At 37.5% G+C, this 21,539-nt stretch overlaps 2 protein-coding genes across 2 annotated transcripts; both read left to right on the top strand.

Annotated features, from left to right (window-relative positions):
• Window positions 1-52: 52 nt before the first annotated feature.
• On the top strand, window positions 53-1,939 carry ripply1 (ripply transcriptional repressor 1). The gene is made up of 4 exons (XM_067423917.1): window positions 53-197; window positions 348-426; window positions 1,031-1,104; window positions 1,285-1,939. The coding sequence occupies exons 1-4, from the start codon at window positions 133-135 to the stop codon at window positions 1,484-1,486; spliced, it is 420 nt and encodes a 139-aa protein (XP_067280018.1). The 5' UTR covers window positions 53-132; the 3' UTR covers window positions 1,487-1,939.
• A 5,208-nt stretch (window positions 1,940-7,147) lies between these two features.
• On the top strand, window positions 7,148-20,670 carry LOC137046685 (transmembrane gamma-carboxyglutamic acid protein 3). The gene is made up of 4 exons (XM_067424018.1): window positions 7,148-7,213; window positions 7,949-7,994; window positions 12,355-12,515; window positions 18,389-20,670. The coding sequence occupies exons 1-4, from the start codon at window positions 7,151-7,153 to the stop codon at window positions 18,932-18,934; spliced, it is 816 nt and encodes a 271-aa protein (XP_067280119.1). The 5' UTR covers window positions 7,148-7,150; the 3' UTR covers window positions 18,935-20,670.
• Window positions 20,671-21,539: the final 869 nt, after the last annotated feature.

Below are 21,539 nucleotides of genomic sequence, written 5' to 3'. Positions count from 1 at the left end.
TCCATATAAACCCCGAGAGCGAAGCTCCTTCATTCATTCACTTCCCGACTCATCCACAGCGTTCACCGCTCGGAGATCTTCCAAAACAGGACTATTTGGGACTATCACCAAGAAAGAAAAAGGGAGAGAAAGATGAATTCGGTGTGCTTTGCCGCTCCTATTTCCAATACCATGAACACTAAGATCCAGCAGTCCAGGTGAGCATTCTATTCTATTCTATTCTATTCTATTCTATTCTATTCTATTCTATTCTATTCTATTCTATTCTATTCTATTCTATTCTATTCTTTATTGTAATGTTGACTGTTAAATGCACAGCTAAAATACCACTACCATTCGATCCACAGCCCAGCTTCCCTGTGGAGACCGTGGCTCGCGACCAGAAAAGATGCACAAACTGAATACCGGAAAACCAAGCTGGCTTGTGTAAGTTTTTCCACCACTGCAATCATAATATTTCAAAGGAATTTCCATCTGTTTAGGAATGTCATTAAGCTCAGAAAACACATGCCGTAATGAACTTCTGCACCTCTACCAGTGGCACCACAGTGCTATTTATTAGGCTATGCATAATTCCACCAATTTTTTTAAGCAGCAGCAGCAGGTAGTTTTAAGGTGACAGACAGGCATGTGGCGAGCATTAGGCAGCAGAAGGTGCGACTGTTGAGCTGTTTCATTGACACCAAGCCATTGCGAAGGCAAACTGAGAGCGGTTCTAGCACTGAGACTCAGCCATATGGCACCACTGTCTGAGTGTGAACACTGAGTCTGTGCCCAGAGACGAGGTGTAGGGGAAAACAGCTAGCTCGCTTGCCAAGATTTAAGCAGACACCTCTAGGTTTGGGAAAGGGAGTTGGAGGCAGTTTCCCACAAACACTTTAGCCTGACACCCTCCATGTCACAGCTTTTGCATCCTGCCCAGGGTGTTATACACCCACGAAGCTGGCACCTCATAAACACTGGACAGGAAGCATTGTTTGAATTGTGTTTTGTGCATGTGGTCTTACACGTCTTTTCTCACTCTTTCCAGCCTTACTCCAGGCCAGAAGTGCCCAGTAACACTACAACAGATGGCAAGATGCAATCTTTCCAGCACCCTGTCAGGTCAGTGCACATTTTCGTTTTTGGCTGAGCAATGGTTTTGTTTTGCAACGTGATTTTCTCCTAGCACTAAACCCCTAATCTGTGGCTTATTTTGCCAAGTTATAATAAAACAGCTTTGTAATTAAATGTAAAAGTGCTTCTACACCAGTGTATTTACCCATTTGTTTCTTCACACTTTAGGCTGTACTGGCCCAGATCGAAATCCTACGACTACCTCTTCAGTGACGGCGAGGCCCTGCTCAGAAATTTCCCAGTGCAGGCCACCATTAACTTCTACGATGAGTCAGACAGCGAGGAGGAGGAGGACAGCTGCGATGAAGATGACGACAGCGACGACGAGGAGTGTCTTAAACTTAACAGTCACTTCACCAGTTACAACTGAGCGTTCAGCCTCGCCCGCCGTCTCTGCGAATGTGACTACTCTGAGGAAAAGTTCATAAATTTAACATAGACACTGGATAATGCCACATCGCGCTCTATTAGAGAAGTCGTGCCATCAATAATTCAGTGCATGGACATGGTCTGTCTTATGAGCATCTAAAGCACAACCAGAATGATTTTACTGATTGTTTTATGCAGGAAACACTAGTTACACGAATGCAGAGGCTTGCATAAATGTATTTCCTGTTGGGAATAGCGAAAATGCATTCCCACATTGGGAATTGTTGTTTCAGAGCGATCTCAGGATTCTTACCTTCTTTTGTATATAAAATTCTATTTGTATCTATTACCCTTCCCTAACTTATGATTTATGTACATTGTATGTATATATGTATTTATGGCATATTTTTCTACTTTTGTACTTTTGATTTAAAATAAAATCTATTTAAATGAGTGCAAGCCTTGTCTGTTTGGGATCTGTGCTTCAGATGGGTCTTTTTTTTTCTTTTCTGACTCGCGTCCTTTGATGTTCTCTGACACTATCTGCTGACTAGATGTGGCTCTGCTGTTTGTCCATGTTTCAAACAAAGGAGGTTTGATAAAGGGCACTGTCCGCAATGACAATGTCCTCTTAAGAATGTCTGATGTTCAAGATTGGGCTCTTCCTGGAAAGTCAGCAGAGGCCTGACTTGAAGGCTTTGCTTTATCTGGGAACAGATGTAGGAGAAAAACAGTTTCTTTCTACAGTGTCTATTAATATTCAGTACAAATGATGCTGGGTTTAATATACATCATTTAGTTAGTGAAAACTTCAGAAGGTTGGACATTTAGGATGGTCAATCCAATTTGGATGTTACATTTAAAAAAGAGTTTAAAGGTTTGCATTTTGCAACCTTGTGACATACTGATATTACAAAATTCACAGTAATATGGCAAGCCGTTTTAGCATTTAATAACCCGTCTCTACAAGTCATAATTTAGTTTTGACTAGTCACAATTCCAATTCCATACTCTAAAAAATCTAGCGATATTTTTTATAAACCTAAATCTAGAGTTTTTAGGGTCATTTTTTTGGGTTATTTTTCCAGTATTTGGGTCGTTGTTGTGTTACCCAGCTCCTAGATCAGACATAACAACCCAGATATAGAGCAGATGAACAACATGAACAGATAAAATGTGTAAAACGTACCAAAAAGTGCCTTTTGAATAATAATACAAATTCCATAAAACCTGTTATATATAGAACGGCATTGTAAAAGTATGCAAACCCTTGTAAAAAGAAATGAGTATTAATTACAAAAATAATATGCTTTAAAGAAACACTTATGTTATGTACAATTAAATGAATATGTATTATAATTAAAATGTATATTAAATGCAATTTATTGAACTTAAGAGAGCTTTGACCCTTAAGACTTGAGTACGTCTTTTATTATTTTATTGTCTTTGAAATGGCTAAATTGTACTTCTAAACTGACAAGCATTTATGGTAAACTAAACATATTTGAATGTACGTTTTCAACTAGTATTAAAATATATTTGTAATTACACATTTGTAATGATGAAGTTGCAATTTACTACATTTAAATTATATTTCAAATAAAAGACAGTCTTGATTATAATCAAGTGCTTTATTATGTTAGCCAACACATTAAAATAAGTATTTTAAAGCATCACAAAAGTTTATTAAAACATAATGATTTAAAATGTACTTTAAAGTAAAACCTTCACTGACATTATTATTTTAAGATTTGTAGTACTGTACACTACAAGTGCAAATTCAATACAATCAAGTGCACTTCTTTTTCACAAGGGAAGAGTGACATTAAAATGGAATGATTGACAACTGAGAAGCACATAACTGTTTCATCAGAGGTTACAAGGTGGTACATGTCTGCAAGTTACAAAAATACAAAAAATAAAGTTCAGCTAAATGTATTAAATCCCATATGGCTCTATTATTAATGGTTATTTTAATGGCTGTGAAGCATCATTACAAAACACATCACCATGATACTATATACCATAAGTTATTATTGGCCAAGGTTAAAATGCAATGCTTAATTTGTAAAATATGTAGCATGGGTTCCCCCATCTTCACTATAAGGAAAGCAGTCTAAGATAATTAATATGCATAATTTAGTTACTGAAAACTTCAGAAGGTTGGTGGACATTTAGGATGGTCAACCCAATTTGGTTGTATTTTCTTCTACCCAAATCATTTGTTGAGTTTTTTGGGGGTAATTTTTGGTGGTTATTTTTCCAGTATTTAGGTAGTTTTTGTGTTACCCATGCTCTGGGTCAGAACAACCCAGTGTTTGGAGAGTTTTTGTGTTACCCATCTTCTGGGTCAGACATAACAACCCAGTGTTTGGGTTATTTATCACAGGCTTTTTGCCACCTCTTCAGGAGAGAGCAGTGCAGTTCTGTCAAAAGATTTCAGTAAAATCCAGGTTCGTATAAATTTTATTTGATCATTATTGATCTGTATATTGTTTAATTTTATGCAAAGCAACATAGGAGAGCGATGTGAGTCACCTAAACAATAGCATAATTTTTTTCGCATGATGAAAACGCCTGATGCCTTGGATAAAATGATATGATTTTATTCAAAAAGATACAAATACAGTACTTATAATATTGAAATGTGTTCTCAGAACTACAAACTGATAGATTATAGACAGGTTATGGATCCAGTCAATGCATATTTCGGCTACGAGAGAAACAGGGTTGCGGTCAAAAGTAAGAAGTTACTCTGCTGAGCATTCTCTGGCACGAGATCCAGCTCCGTTACAGTGGAGAGGGACAACAGAGACTAGTCGATTACACTTTAATTACTTCTAAATGTTACATTTTTACTTCCTAACATTTGTTAAACGACCTTAAATGTTGACAATATGTATTAAAACAATATAAAATATGCTATAATGAAAAATATGATCGAAAATAAAGGAATGATCATGCAAGCAGTGTTTATATTGAGTATTTTTAAAAAAAGTTAAGAAGATTTAAAGCTACACTGTGTAACTTTTTTAGTTTATTCTTAGCTAAAAACACTTAGTTCTTTCAAAAATATATGTGCTCATTAATGTATATTTACTTCTTTAATAAAGTATTCTCGTAAGTTTATAATGCCATTGAAAATACATACGGGTGAGGGTTCGAATGCTGGTCGCCATGTTGCCCATCTATCTTGAAAGTACATTAGCCAAAGAGGGACATACCCATAAATTCAAGCTTCGCCTTTCACGTTTAAACACTCGATGGCACCGTGTCTAAAATGAAGAGGGGGATTGCCATGTTAATCTTTGACTAAATCGGCCACCGTAGGAGTTCAAACGAAATCAGAATTGAGGAACAGAAACTATTATTCACTGGATGGTCATATACCTTTTCACCGCTATATGGGGGAAATATCTCACAGTGTAGATTTAAGTTAATCAGCGTAGACATTAATTCATGTATGAAGTAAAAAATAAAAATTAATCAAATATGCTGGGTTAAATAAACAATCCAATTAACCCAACATGTGTTCTGTCAGCCCTTGGGTTGAAAACAACCAAAATTGGGTTGTTTTTATCCCAGTGTTATTTACAATGCATGTGTTTATTCTTCAATTTTGACTTGTCGTCACTGGAATTAAGATATCATGCATTGAAGATATCTACAATGCTACTTTGACTAGTCATATTCTTCCATTGACTTCCATTAGACATTTTGTTTGTGATTTACAAATATGTTAATTGATTTTGTTCTAGATATAATTCTAATTAGAGATATCTCAAATTACAATTTTACTAATTCAATTAGAGATCTCTAATTGAATTGCCACTATTAAAAAATTTAATTTGAGATATATCTAACTTGACTAGTCATAAGATAAGATATCTTTAATTCATTATTGTTAAAGTTATCATAATACATTTTTAGATATCTGAAAATAATATATTACTAGTCTAATTACAATTGTAGATACCTTGAATTGTATTTTTGGTAAAACTTAATAAATACTGCAAAGTGGAATTATTACTACTCAAATCTCATTTACAGAAATCTCATTTAAATTTGATGATAGATATCTGATTTTTGACAAGGAATATGGGACTGGAATTAACATTCTTACTGGTCAAAATTACTTTATCTACAGTGTGCATGCACTTTTGCTAAGTGATTTGTACCCATCTCATGTCTTGTGAATTTTGCCATAAATAAAAATAATAATAATGGCCTGGCGCTCATCACTAAAAACAGCATCACCATGACTGATTTCTTGCTATAATACAACACTCCCACCTTGTGGGCCATTACCTTAAATGACACAAGTAAACCTGCATTGACACTGTAAGCACAATCCACATGTATCTGTACTAATCAATGTCATTGTTACATTTTAATATCAGTTAAACTCTTTTTTAACTTGTATTAATCTTTTTTTTAACCTTTAACCTTTTAATCTTTATTAACCTTTTTTGACAGGGTCTGCCTTGATTCTGAAGCAAATATACTCGTCAGTCTTGCGTATGTTTGTGTAATTTCATGTTTTTGGTTTATGTATGATGCCATTAATATTCATTTTTTGTCTTTTCAAGATGTATAATAACAATAAATAAAACCAGGCGAGCAGATCGCGTTTCTCTATCTATGTTGAACATTTCACTCCAGTTGATCCGTTTCATGACTCAATGAAAAATCACAGCATGCTATAAGTCTACATGCTTTCTGGAGACCTTATATAAATGCATCCAGGTATTATTTAATAACCCCTGAAGTAATTTATCCAGCTTTTCTCTCCGTGACAACAAAAGCATACTCTGATCTCACTACCACTCCTCATAACCTATTAAAAATAGTATGGTTTAGCACATTATAAACATCTATATTTGAGCAGATATTAATGAGCACCATTTTCACAGTAAACCCTGCTAAACATTCTAATATTTATCATTGTAGTGTAAACTGATATCGATATATTTTATAGGCAGATAAATAAATAAAAATCTGTCATTACAGATATCTTTAATATCATTTACAGTCTAAATACTATTTAAGATATCTGTAGACTATGGTCAAAACATATTTAAAGATAGGCCTGTGAATCAGATTTCTTCCTAGCCCAGTTATAAATCCAGAATATTTATAATTATCTATCTGACTAGTCAAATTATAAATTATGACTCGTCGAAATACAATTCTATAGAAGGTATTTGATGTAGTTCTATGTGAAATATATAGTCAAACAATATTTTACATGCCAATTCAGCCTACCATATATGGCTCCAACACAAACGGCTAAAATAGAGTTAACGGGTCGGGCTTATGGGTAATGCTGTCTTTTAATACAAGGCGTGGCATCGAACGAGACCCCTGACTTTATCCCGATATTATGCTTTCTCTAATTAAAATATCGCTTGTTTGCACTTCGCGTCGATGACGACGAGAATAAAACATTAATGTCTGGGCCAAAATATGCAACGGTTTCTAGAAACTCTTTCAGATAACTGTTATACGTGTGCACAGACTACACTACCCAGTTTATTTTCCCCATTCCCCAAGAAGTATGACTTTGCGTGTACAAAATCAACAGTAAAATTTCATTGGACAATCAGGGGGGATCCGTGACTCCTATTGGCCCATCTGTATGTCAATCAAAAGGCATCCATGACTCATGTGTGTGCTCCCTCGTTGGAAGCAGGGATGGAATGGACTAGCAATTGCTACAGCCTGGAAGGTATGCTTTATATTCTTTTGCTTCTCCCCATAAGTTACAAATGTACACGTTATTTTCTTTTGTTACAATGGCAACTAAAAATATCGCTGCGTTTATAAATATATCTCTTTATACACACAGAGAGCCCTCTAAGGACTAGTCAGCTCCTGTCAATGTCTCTTATTAATATTTTATTTGCTTTTAAGAAAGCTATTTGCTTTTAGGGATGGTATTAGGAAATGTAATTTCAGTGGATTGTTTTGTCAATATTTTCTAAAAAAAACAAACAAAAAAACCTTTGCAGTTATAAAAAGAAAATCTATTTTGCATCTAGCATTTTAAGTAGGCTATGCTTTTTCATGTCTTATTTTTTTCGTACTCGTGTTATGTTTTTATTTGACATGGTTTCAAGATATTGAAAAAGGTGAAATTACGTTGGGCTGATATTTTTCAAAGCGATAGTAACTTGCGAATGAAATCAATTCGTTAAGGAGTGAGCTCGAGCACGAGTGATATAAATTTAGCTCGCGCATCGCTCTATCTACCCGCTCCGTTACTATGGGAACCTCCTCCCCCGCCCCTTCTCCCTCCCCCATCAGTAAGACGTGCAATATAGATTTATATATTAAGATATCAGTAAAATAAGCTTGAATCTGATATTTAAGAATATTGTGAGCAAAGTCATTATTTATGACGAATAACAACAGGTATGCACACGAGTTAACTTTTTTCAACGCTTTCTTTTCTTCTGCCCAGGTCGAAATACTTCAGATTGAGTTCTCTTGTGGTAGTATGGCAGCAGGTAAGGACCAGATTTCAACAATTTCATTTTAAATTACTGATATGGTCCATTCAGATTAGTCTGATCTAAAAATAGCCCAGTAGCCATTAAGCAGAACCCGATTTCACCAAGTGCAACATGTTTCTGGATCACCATCTTTGATCCTGGAACAACATTCTAATTCACCAATCAGCTTTGAGATACAAGTTTACAATTTATGCCAAGTTTAGGCTTACAATTAGGGTTTGCTGCTTCTACATCAGTGTTATTATTTCCCTCTGATTAAGGGATAGCTTGTGTAAGGTTAGGTTTAGGGGCAGGGATAGGGATAGGGTTATGACAAAACATTTTTGGCTGGATTATCATTCCAGGATCAACTGAAAATGCTGATCCAGGAACACTTCTAACTCTGTAAAATCAGGAAGTGCAATTCTTGACACGCCTTGGTAAAAGACATAAAACCTTAAAATGATGTGTCGAAGCTCGTTGGGTTCCCGAGGCTTTCCTGAAGCCCTGCTGTACCCATTTCAGCATGGAAATGACCCACATTACCATAGGCATAATTTGCAGGTGGGACGGGTGGGAGGGGTGGGACATGTCCCCACCACTTTTTGAAACATCTTGCTTCACGGATGAACCCAACTAATACAAACACAACATCTCTGGTTAACTAGAAGACCATCATTTCATTCGTTTGTTAGATAAGAGATGATCTGGCGCTCGTTGCCGCTGTTATCAGTGGTGCAGATTTCTCTTGTGGCTCGTACATGCAGTCTTCACACAGACGAGCGCTTTAATCTAACGCTTAACGCCGTTGCAGGGACTTTCTATTTGTTTCAGTGAAATCACGAAACAAAATGCACAAAAACTGTCCCGGCTCTTGATGTACAACCACTGATGATATTCGGTTTTGATGAGAAAAAGGCAGATTAGAAACGAGAACTTTTGACAAGTTTACCAGACTAGACAAGGGATTAAAAGCAAAGTGTGCAAATCTATGGCTTTATTCACTTGAAAAATCTTGGCACTAATGCTATATTGTGTTTAGATACAATAATAAATCGAGATCTGTATCAATAAATTAATGATTAAATTGATTTCTGGACATCTTAATACAATTTTTTCTGAAATTTGTTATTGTACATATTTTACATCTGATATAACATTATTATATATAACGTATTAGCAATGCTACCCCCTTATAATACGCCATAAAGTGCGTATCATGCATGCCAAAGTTCATTTTGACGTATATTCCATGAGCGTGCACGCTCGTATACTATTTATATGCATTTTGGCGAGACTTTTTAAAACAAAGTAAAGCCACTGCACATTACATAAATATGTGCCGGTCATAAGGGTACATTTTATGTAAGGGAATAAGGGTTTTATCATTTATGATTTGTTAGGTTAGGACAGCAGTTCCCAAACTTTTTTACCTGCGCACCCCCTTCTATGTCCCGAACGGGTTGGCGCACCCCCAATACCCACTTCAAAAAAACCAAAACAAAAAACCAACAAAGCTTTGTTTTATCGCCATATAAAGACTCAATCATGCGCAATTAAATAACCAGAACACGAATGACAATAACAACATCAAAAAAGTTTCAATATAATGCAACAAAGCTACACACAAGCTTCCACTTTTAAGAGGATGTGACAGACACAGGCTCAGTGACAAAAAGCACGGTTATTTTCAGCCGCATAAAAGAATTGCAGCAATAGGCCACTAGGCCTGTTCAATGAATGTGGCGCTAGCATAATCATCATCATAACACAACGGTTATGGAAATTAGAACGACAGTACGTTTAATTAAATTGCAATGAAGTTACAAACGATCCACAACATTAAAGAGAATAAGGTCCGAGATAGATAAAATAAACAAAAACGAGGATCAATCTGAAACTTTTCAAGTTAACAAAGAGATCAAACATAAAATGTTTCTCAATTCTCTCTGTCTCTTTTGTCTCCAAATCCTCACTCTCTCTTGGTCCCTCTCCTCCTTCATCACTAACTTTATCATGAGACGTCCCACTTGACTGTTTCCCTGATTTAAGCCATATTTATAATATATATAATATGGAATGAATGAAACGAGTTGGCACGCATAGAGATGTGACGGTGTGGAAATTCCCACCGGTTAATTAACGTGTGACACCAGTATCACCGACTGGGCTTTTAAATCACTAATTCTATCTAACCGAAAGGAACATATGCACACAGCTGCTCCGGCATTAATAACGGAGCGGAGCAAAGCGAGTAGGTACTTTCAATGAATTCCTATGAAAAGTTAAGCTTCCATATGCATGAACTGAAACCGTGCCAGTGCGCGCACACTGTGAATGACAGCTCGTCAGTAAGTGCGCACTCTGTGCAGCCAAGCTGATTTTAGTTTCAGTTTTGAATTAGCGCCGATTCGGGGGCGGGTTGCTTGAACTGTGGGTTCATTAGCCTATTATTCTTAATGAAAAACACAACATCACACAATGACAAACTCACTTAAATAGGCACTTTTACATTTCACTTTGAAACAAAATCTTCCGCGATCATCTTGTCTTTTTGTTGTTGTATGGAATCTCTCATTAAAAAAACAGACCGCCATTACATTTTTCCTCTCGCGCACCCCCTGGTGGCAGCTCGCGTACCCCTGGGGGTGCACGCACCACACTTTGGGAATCCCTGGGTTAGGACAATATTTGGCAAATATTTAAAAATCTGGAATCTGTTATTAGCTTTAATTAGCTTCTTAAATTAGCTTAATTAGCTTCTTTTTCCAGCTTATTATTGGTCAAATATACAAAAAAAAAATATCTCAGAGCCCATCTTGAAGAGTATTAATGTAAACACAGTCTTAAACAATTCAGGAAGAAATGAAGAATGAGTAACAGGAACAGTGTTCAGGATCCATGAGTGCGGCAGTTCTTAAAGGGACAGCAGTTATTCAAAGTCAAACTACAAAAAGACAAACGATCACACTGCTCTTGACTGATCAACTTGTGTAACTTTAATGGTTTCATATGAAGCTATTTAATTTTTTACAAAAAACATTATCCAATGTTATTTTAAATTTAATTAGCCTACTTTGCGTTTTTTATTCAGTTTCTTACCTGAATGTTAGACCTACCTGAAAAAATAAAGCAGTCTATTTCATTTGTATCTTTTATTCTATTGCATTTATTTGTGCTGTTGTTTGTAATATGTTTATTTGTTCTTATTTTATTACTGTTTATTCGTCTTTTTAAATTCAATTTACCAATAGAAATCAAGCTTACTTGTGCTGTGTGTAAGCTATTGCGCAACACAATTACTCCGTTGTAAAAAATACATTGAGTTAGCAAAAATGTGTGAGAATTTTAATAGTAATTGATCAATGTTTATATATGAGAAAAAGCTTAAAAGCTTTATCATATAAAGTGATCTCTTCAGAAGAAATTTTTGATGACGGACAAAAACATTTTTTATATAAAAAATATCTAATTGACAGTATATGCAGCGTTTAAAATTGCATTGAATATCGATGTGACGTTTTGACTCCACCCCTCAAAGAATCGGAATCGAGTATTGAAAGTAGGAATCGGAATCGGAATCAGAATCGTTCAAATCAAAACGATGCCCAACCCTAGATATTATGCACTGTAGATGATGATAACTTCAAACTATTGCAATTTTTCTCTGAGAAACTACTTTCTGATATTGCACCACTATTTTTCGCCACAGCATTTGGGTAATTGGTGATCCTCTGTCCATTTTGACTTCTGAGAGACACTGACACTCTGAGAGGCTCTTTTTATACCCAATCATGTTGCTGATTGACCTAATAAGTTGCCAATAGTTGGCATGACATTTTTTTTATATTATATTGTAAATAAAAAATAAGTTTATGCGATTTGTAAATTATTGCATTCTTTTTTATTCACAATTTGTACAGTGTCCCAACTTTTTGGGAATCGGGTTTATATATATATATTATATATAATATATTATATATAATTTTTTTTATGTATTAATTAATTTATTTGCTTGTTTGACCTCATTATTAAATTTTTTGTATATATATTTTGACCTCATAATGTTTAATCTACTGGTAAAAACACCAGAATTCTCTGGTGACGTATATAGGACTAATGATTGGTGGAAAATAAATGGAATGATTTCTGCATGGAAATTGATTCTCAGAATAATGTCAAAAATGTTTTTGCAATTTTGTAATTTTGCACATTTTATGGGAATGGCATAAAACCATTTCGATTTGACAATCCTTATCCATCAATAAAGACTTGAACTTGAAAACTTACTCTTAAACTACACACACATATGAACAAACAGAGAGACACATTTGCTCCCAGTAAAACATACAGATATATTTTTTTTATCTCTCAGCGTTTCTAGATGGCAAGGATGCAAACTCTCTCCTCAAACGTTTTCCACGGGATAATGGCTTCCTGGAGGAGTTCCGGCCAGGCAACATTGAGAGGGAGTGTGCCGAGGAGAGCTGCAGCTTTGAGGAGGCCAATGAAGTGTTCGAAAATAAGGAGCGAACGGTAAATCCTGTCTTCATTAGCAAAAGCTGTAAACAACTCTATTTCCTGTGTTGTTGTTTTTTAGCGTGCCATGCAAGTTAAGTTAAGCAAGTCTATTGTACTATTATTCTGATAATAAATGCTTTCACATATACAGAATGTTCCTTTCAGAGGCCTGTTGTCGAAATGCCAGCCATTCAGTTCTGCCAAATTGGTGGCTGATATACAGTGCATCCAGAAAGTATTCACAGCGCTTTACTTTTTTCACATTTTGTTAAGTTACAGTTAGGGAAGTCACAGTACCAAAATTCTAGTAGTCGGTACAAATACCATAAAAATTTGATGGTACACGGTACCAATTTCGGTACCACAGCAAATGTTTTTATTTTAATTTTATTTTTACTATTTTTCAAAAATATAATTCAATTCAATTAAATGAGTTTACCATTATTTATGATAATCATTATAAGTAAATAATACATAAACATTTAAAGGCTGTTGTTTAAAATTAAATATTGTTTAAAGATCAAGTGAAAAATAAGCAACCATCTAGGCATTATTATTATTACAGCTAAATCTACTGTACAACAGTAGCGTAATATAATCTGTCAATTTCTTCACCAAACTTTTATTTTGACGGGTTGCAGTGAAGACCTCTGAGTGTCTGTGTTCACGATATGACCGTTTTCTCAATAAAATGGTAAATTCTCATGAAGTGAGGGTTCATGCGTTCGTGTCCTCATATAGTGACACATGGTAGTTGGCAGAGACTACAAAGACAGCGAGTGAGTGAAGCGCCCGTCATTCACATAAAACAGCAGAACATGCAGGAGTACTAAAAATAGTATTTTGCAGTTTAATATTCACATACACTAAAATATAATCGGCTACAGTCTGGAGCCCTACGCTTAGATAAACATGTAAGCGACTGAACGCAGCTGTGGGTACTGGTAGTATTGACTCCCGTGTATATCCGGTACCCGCAGCTGCGTTCAGTCGCTTAAATGTTTATTTACTACACAAATGCTGGTATCGTCACATTGTTAAAATTTTAGTACAGAGTCTGTACCGAAGTACCGGTACTTGTGACATCCCTTGTTACAGTCTTATTCCAAAATGGATTAAAGGTGCCCTACAATGATTTGAAACAATATGTTAAATTGTTCTCTGATATATACATAGAGGGTATGTGGCTTATTTAAGGGCAAAAAATGTCCAGATACAGTTTTACAGGTCCATTTACAACCCTATAAATTTTTCCTAGGATGTAATGCTGTTTTTGCCATATTTGGAAGAGTCATGAATATTAATGTTGAGCTCTTCTCTGATTGGCTTATTTCAGCAGCTCACAGCAGTTCAGCTGTTCAGCGAAGTGGCTCGTGAGTCCTGACCGTCCTGACAGAACATAGACCGACTGAATGACACTTTAAGCAAAAACATCTCAAATAGACATTGATAAAATGCAGCCTACTTGTTTATTTGGTGTTTTCAGATCATCCACGCATGCGAGAGAGTTTGCGTTTGCCAGATTTAAATCATTTAGAGTTTTTTCTGTGAAAATAAACACATCCGGTATTTTCCCTAAACATGTCCAATCTGGCAACCATATGTACGCGAGCTCTCTCTCTGCGCGCGGATGATCTGAAAACACCAATAAACAAGTAAGCTGCATTTCATCAATCTCCATTTGAGATGTTCTGCTTGAAGTGTCATTCAGTCTACATTTTAGACTTTAGTCTTTTTTTCGTCAACGATATTGCATGTTTATATAATGTTAGTCACAATGTAGGCTAAGGTTACACAGTAACTGTGATGTACTCTGAACAAGCATGCAAAAACATCATAGGCCTACTTCAATTCTCAAAAATATAAATATATAACTTATATTTTTACAAAATGAATAGCCTTGTCAAATGACTGTCGTTTTAACTTATATGGTGGAAAAGGTGACTTTTGCCATGTGAACGATCTGTAAGCAACGTATCTACGGTTGTATTTTGTAATACAAAGTAATATTAACTTTTGTCATTAGACACACTATTTAGTTTTGTATGGTACTTGGAGTTTCCTATTGTTACTGTACTAGCATCTTGCATCATCTAGACAATGCTGTCTCTCTAAGAAACTTTCAATTTAAACAGAAATTGTTTAAACAGCTAGTCAATAAGTGGATAAATCAGTACCTACTGCTTGCAGGAATACAGTGTCCCCTTTCTTCAGTTTAAGAAGCTGAGCGAAGCTTGCTTGAAATTGGCCAAACAAACAAATGATTTGTTGTGGTATCCAATTATAATAAAACTCAACCATGACTGTTGACATATGACAACAGTCCCCTGCACAGCCTGGAACATGACGTGTGTCATGAGAGCTGCCGTTTTTGCTATCTTCGAGTGTCTTGTTTACCATCAGTAGATTCGGCTCGTCAGTTCCGCCTGACAATGAACATGTTTGGACATAGGCAGATGTTGGGGGCGTACATATAAATGATCCCCAACGCTTGCGTCACGGTTGGGTTTATGTGGAGAAGCACTTTTTTTTCGTGGTGTTTTTTACAAACAAGATTTACATATGAAGGAGGAGGCAATAATGTTTGAGACTCAAAGTATTTAATGTCCATGTACTGAACTCATATTATTTCACTATGGTAAGGTTAATTCAATTTTTCATTCTAGGGCACCTTTAAATTCTTTCCTTTTTTTCTCTTCTCATAAAAAAAATTAAAGAAGTTTGATGGAAGTCTTTCAAATTTATTAAAAATAAAACACAGGGAAAAAAACACATGTACATAAGTATTCACAGCCTTTGCCATGACAGTCAAAATTGAGCTCAGGTCTTTGAGATGTTTCTACAACTTGATTGAGTCCACCTGTGGTAAATTCATTTGATTGGACATGATTAGGAAAGGCACACACCTGTCTATATGAGTGTAATGTATTTTGTTGATGGGAAGGAAGGAGGCGGTAAGCGGCGAACATTTAAAAGATTTTAATCCTAAATAAATAAACAAACTGAAAGTAAAGCGGGCAGCCCCTCACAAACAACTGGCCGCACACACATAACAAAACGTAAACAAAACATCACTAAAAATGAATGCCTGGTCCTCTCTCTCGTCTTCCCTCCTCATTTATACTCCCGTCACTCCTCCATGAGACACGAGGTGGAGCGCGCAGCTGTCACTCATTATCATTACAGACCGGCCTTGTCCCGCTCTCACGTCCCTCAGCCTCTCTGCTCGCCACAATGAGGTCCCGCAGTTAACAGTGCATGACAGAGCACAAATGAAGTCCAAGGAATTGTCTGTAGACCTTTGAGACAGGATTGTTTTGAGACAAAGGTCTGGGGAAGGGTACAGAACAATTACTGCACCATTGAAGTTCCCAATGAGCACAGTGGCCTCCATCATCCATAAATAGACGAAGTTTGGAACCACCAAGATTCTTCCTAGAGTTGGCTCCCCAGCAAAACTGAGCAATCAGGGGAGAAGGGCTTTAGTCAGGGAGGTGACCAAGAGCCTGATGGTCACTCTGACAGAGCTCTAGCATTTCTCTGTGGAGAGAGGAGAACCTTCCAGAAGAACAACCATCTCTGCAGCACTCAACGAATCAGGCCATCTAGAGTTTGTCACCTAAAAACAAAACAAACAAAACAACTCTGGTATGATGAAACAAAGACTGAACTTCTATAGGCACTGCTTATCACCTGGCTAATATCATCCCTACAGTGAAGCATGGTGGTGGCAGCATCTGGACCTGGACCTCAGACTGGGGCAAACATTCATCTTCCAACAGGAGAATGAACCTAAGCACACAGCTAAGATAACAAAGGAGTGGTAACGGGACAACTCTGTGAATGTCCTTGAGTGGCCCAGCCAGAGCCCAGACTTGAGCCCGATTGACCATCTCTAGAGAGATCTGAAAATAACTGTGCACCGATGCTCCCCATCCAACCTGATGGAGCTTGAGAGGTCCTGCAAAGAAGAATCAGAAACTGCCCAAAAATAGGTGTGCCAAGCCTTTAGCATCATTGCTCAAAAAGACATGAGGCTGTAATTGGTGCCAAAGGTGCTTCAAGAAAGATTTGAGCAAAGGCTGTGAATACATAAGTTTTATTTATAATACATTCACAAAGATTTCAAACAAACTTCTTTCACGTTGTCTTTTGGGGTATTGTTTGTAGAATTTGAGGAAAATAATAATGAATTTAATCCATTTTGGAATAAGGCTGTAACATACATTTTTTTGGAAGAAGTGAAGTGCTGTGAATACTTTCTGGATGTAGTGTTGTATTATGGTTATGTGTGAACAAGCACTTGCAAAGGATTTTACATAAGAAATCTGCTGTCATAGAAATTGAGAAAAGTTATGTTTACTTAAGGCCAACATGGCATGCATATCTATTATAAGTGGGTGTTTTTATTAGGTATTACTATTGGCACTTTTGGCACTGTGGAATTTTCATTTTAAAAGTAAACTTACTTATATGATAGTTCACCCATAAATGAAAATTAGCCCATGATGTCATTCTAGGTGTGTATGACATTCTTCTTTCAGACGAATACAATCAAAGTTATATAAAAAAATGGCCTGGCTCCTCCAAGCGTTATAATAGTAGTGAATGGCTGTTTCTGTTTTGAAGTCCATAAAAGTGCATTTTAAATCAACTTAAAGATGATTTAGAAGACAAACTTCTCAGGGGCACATTTGTTTAAAGCAAATGACATCTGATTGAGTTTTAATGGCCTCATGGTGGCGGTGTGTGAATGCTATACAGGGGCTTTCGCACCGGAGGAACCCTTTCATACTTCCTAGATCTATGGAGGAAGTAGCCACTTTTTTTACATGTTCGCACTGCACTGCTAGGAACAATTTTAGGTCTAGAAACTCCTTTTGGGGGAACTGATTTAGCTCCTACTTCAGAGTAGTGTCTAACCCAGCAGAATAGGAATTAGCAGTGATGTAAGTGTACACTGATTAACTGAACGCACGCAAAACATTGGTACTCACCGTTTTAAAGGGATGCGTAACCGCTTTTTTCATATTAAACTATGTTATTCCCTTAACTAAGACTAGTTGACACATACCTCTCTCATCTCAGTGCGTGCGCTTAATCGATCTGATGCACGGTGACGATCTGATAGCATTTAGCTAAGCCCACTAAGCCCAGTTCTTTCACTATGGTACCAAACAGAGATCAAGTTAGAAGCGACCAAACATTTCCACGTTTTACACGAATAGTTGAACGATCAAGTATGGTGACACAAAATAACACGTGGCACTTTTCTAAGCAGATTAGAAATGAGAACTATAATCACGCCTGAAAAATCCTCCCTCACATTTCCTCCTCCCTCTCTCATTTCTGTCATTAGGGGGGAGGGAGAGATGTGAGGGAGGATGTTTCAGGACTTTTTACTGCGCCGAGTCAAAGTACTCTCAGAAGTGCTATTCCGCCATACATTATAGTTATCCTTTTTAATCCGCTTAGAAAAGCGCCACATTTTATTTTACGTCACCATACTTGATGGTTCAACTACTTGTGTAACTGTATTTAAATAGGAAAAACGTGGAGGTGTTTGGTCGCTTCTTAAGTGCATGCACTGAGATGAGAGAGGTATGTGTCAACTTGTCTTAGTTAAGGGAATAACATAGTTTAATATGAAAAATTGGTGACGTAACCCTTTAAAAAAGCATCTTCACACACAGATTATAGACTATATATTTACTCCACAAATTAACTCTCTACAAACTAACTCTACGAACTCGGTAAACCACACTGGTGGCTAGTTCCTAGAACTAAGTTCCTAGAAGTACCCGGTGCGAAAACCCCATATATGTATAAAACACAGAAGACCAGTGCAATTTAACAATGTGTGAAAGTGGCTATCCCTTCATTCATAGATGGAGTTCTGGAAAAACCGCAGCATCTACACAGTGAACAGCAATGCTGATTCGGAGCGCCCGGACACTGTGTACATGGTGGTTCCCCTTCTGGGCATGGCCCTTCTCATCATCATCGCACTCTTCCTCATCTGGCGCTGTCAACTGCAGAAGGCCACGCGTCGGCGTCCAGCTTATACCCAGAACCGTTATCTGGCCAACCGGAACGCTCGCAGCCTCCCGCGAATCCTGGTGCACCGCGAACCTCCCTCACATTCAGAGAACTCTCACGCCAATGACAGGCCCAGCGTGGTGGTCAGCGGCGCAGAGAGAGGCGGGGTTTCAGTCACCACCCAAGACGCCCATCATCACCCCAGCCATTCGCAGAACAATCGCTCTCTGTACGTACAAGATTCATCCCTGTCCGTGGCTTCCCATCTGTCCGGTGCGACCCCTCCGCCATCCTACGAGGAAGTTACCGGCCACTTAGAGAGCAGCAGCGATGAGACGACAGCCCCCTATAGCGATCCTCCACCCAAATATGAGGAGATTGTGCTAGAAAAGTGACAGCTTTTATAAACAAGGACACATATAGCGGTAACCAAACGTTAGGGATACACTGGTTCCCAAGCACTTATCCTAATGTGGCTCTCACTCTGAACAGAGTGTGCAGGCTATGTATTTGACGGTCGCCTTGTGTTGTTGATCGGTTCGTGGACTGCACTAGTAAACGTGGTTGTTTTTCAAGTCTCAAAGGGTCCTGCCTTCACAGTCATACAATCTTCTCACGCATCTCCTTCAACCTCTCACACTCTCACAAGAAGAGATATATCCCTCACGAGAGCCTGATAGGAAACGGAAGGACCGTACATGAAGCAAAACAATATGATGTGCCAAATGGAATGGGTGTATTGTAGGAATGTTCAGACACCGAATATTTAGAGTGTGCGTCTTCTTGTGTTTATAGAGTCGTGATTTCATAAATTCCCTTACACTACTAAGTATACTAAGCCCTGTGAAATCTTATACCAGCAGTATCTCTGATCTATACCGACGTCAGAATTAGTAATACACTCTCACGTGTAATTTGTAACACTGACGGGAACAAAACAAATGCAAAATACAACATCCAAATCATATATATGTACCGAATACACCGTCTTGTGGAAAATGCACTCTCACGTATGCACACACTTTGATTGTTTACAGACACATACACAGAAATCTACATAGAATGTGTGTGGAACTAGGCCTTAGAAACAAGAAGAATAGTCAATCAAATCGTCTGTTCGGCTGCTTGTGATTTTATGGTTATTGAGAGATTTTACCTCAAACGCTGTGCTCACACAATCGCCCTCTCCCAAGACACAAATGCACAAAAACTCGAACAAAGAAAGCTGTGTTTGGGGCCCAATCATTGGATAATACAGTACAACATTCCAGGCCCTAAAATGTTTTGTTGTTCTCCCCGTCATTCTCAGACTGTTTACAATGTGTTTTATTACCCTTTTTTTATAACAGCATAAAAACTGTGTGAATTTGTACAAAGCTTTCTGTGGCTTTTGACATCACCAGGTGCTATACTGTACTATAATGCTGCTTGTTCTCACTGCTTGTTTCCCTCCTCATCACTATCTCTCTGTATATACGGCTTGTGCTCTACCTAGTCAACCAAACATGCAGCTGAATCATGTTTTCCAGCTCAGGTTTAAGCCAATGAACTGCTGCCGTTGCAGTAAATTTTTAAATAATCTCTCACACTGCCAACCTTTGAGTGACTGGGATATTCGGCCTAAGGTGCAGTCACATTTACTGCACATTTTTATGGCCGATAACCAGGTATTTCAATAGTAATCCACAAAAACACCTGGTATATAGATGCATTTTTTGTTGATCAGATCACAAGTAGACGAGGGAGATAAGGTCCCGCTTAAACCTGATGCTTTAATCCATCTCTTTTATCCACTTTCAACCACTTCTGTCCTGATTTCTTTGAGTGGAGTGTCTATGGGCGGGTAAATGTATAGCCTTTTCAGATCTTTCGATCTAATGGACAAAATAAGCTTGTGCAATTGACATATGAACGCGACAGGAGATGACGGAAAAACATGGCGAGCAGCAGCTTTCGTTTCTGCTCTGATAGCCGTAGGACCATTCCAAAAGAGCATATGCTAAAAATCAGGGATGGCAAGAGAGCATTGTGCTTAGTACGTTTTTTGTCTTCAAACCAATTTGGGACTACAGCCGACAAAGACGGGTCTAAATCCCGTCTAGCTAGCGCGCTCCCCATAATGTTTACACATTAGGTCCAATAACAGACTGGCATGCATCAATGAATTATTAATTCAAAAACATGCAAGTTTACTGCAACAATGCAGTGGCGATTTCCTCATACTTTTAAAAAATCGAGCGTTTAGTTGATCCTGGTAAAAGTTTGTTGGCACATTGTCATGACAACGCTCTTCTTCCACAAGAGAGATTAGAGTCAGGGCATTTGTTTCCAGGCGGACCGTTAAAGAACGCGACACACACGTCTCGCGGACATCCTGTGGAATTCAGCCAATCAGATGACGACTTCAAAACTCCTAAAGTGTTTCCATAATAATGTGCCATATCCATCAGACGTTCATCCAACAGTCCATGGGCGTAATGTCTGAGGCTAAGGCTAGTCTTTTGTGTCTGTTTGAACACATTCAACCACATGAGTGTTTACACTACAAAGGCAAATTTGTTTTCGACTGCCTCTGGAAATGGTCAAAAGTGGACAAGCTCAAGATGTTTTAGACCCCGTTAACACCTGTACTTAGCTTCATCCGCTTGTGATCTGATTGAAGAAAACATTTCTTAACCTGGTTTAAACACAATAAAACTCGTTTTGCCTCAAATTTCGCTAATGTGACCGCACCTTTAGTGTTGTGATGGGAATATCGCTGTATCAATCCAATATAAATGCAAAAGTGACATTACAAGTGGGTCAGTGCGTTGTTGGGCGAGCACCCAATCTAATGGAGCCTTAATATAATTGTGCTGAAAACACTGTATTATTATAAAATGCTAATTTCAAAAAGGGTTAAAACTTTAGCATGACCAAACGCTTTCATCCAAACAGTAGACGGAATGGATTGGATAAAACAACAAGCACAGTATTGGAAGGATGCACTGGTGGAGTGGG

Source organism: Pseudorasbora parva, chromosome 18 (assembly GCF_024679245.1).
Source record: "Pseudorasbora parva isolate DD20220531a chromosome 18, ASM2467924v1, whole genome shotgun sequence".
NCBI lineage: Eukaryota > Metazoa > Chordata > Actinopteri > Cypriniformes > Gobionidae > Pseudorasbora > Pseudorasbora parva.
This window is presented reverse-complemented; position numbering and strand designations above follow the sequence as displayed.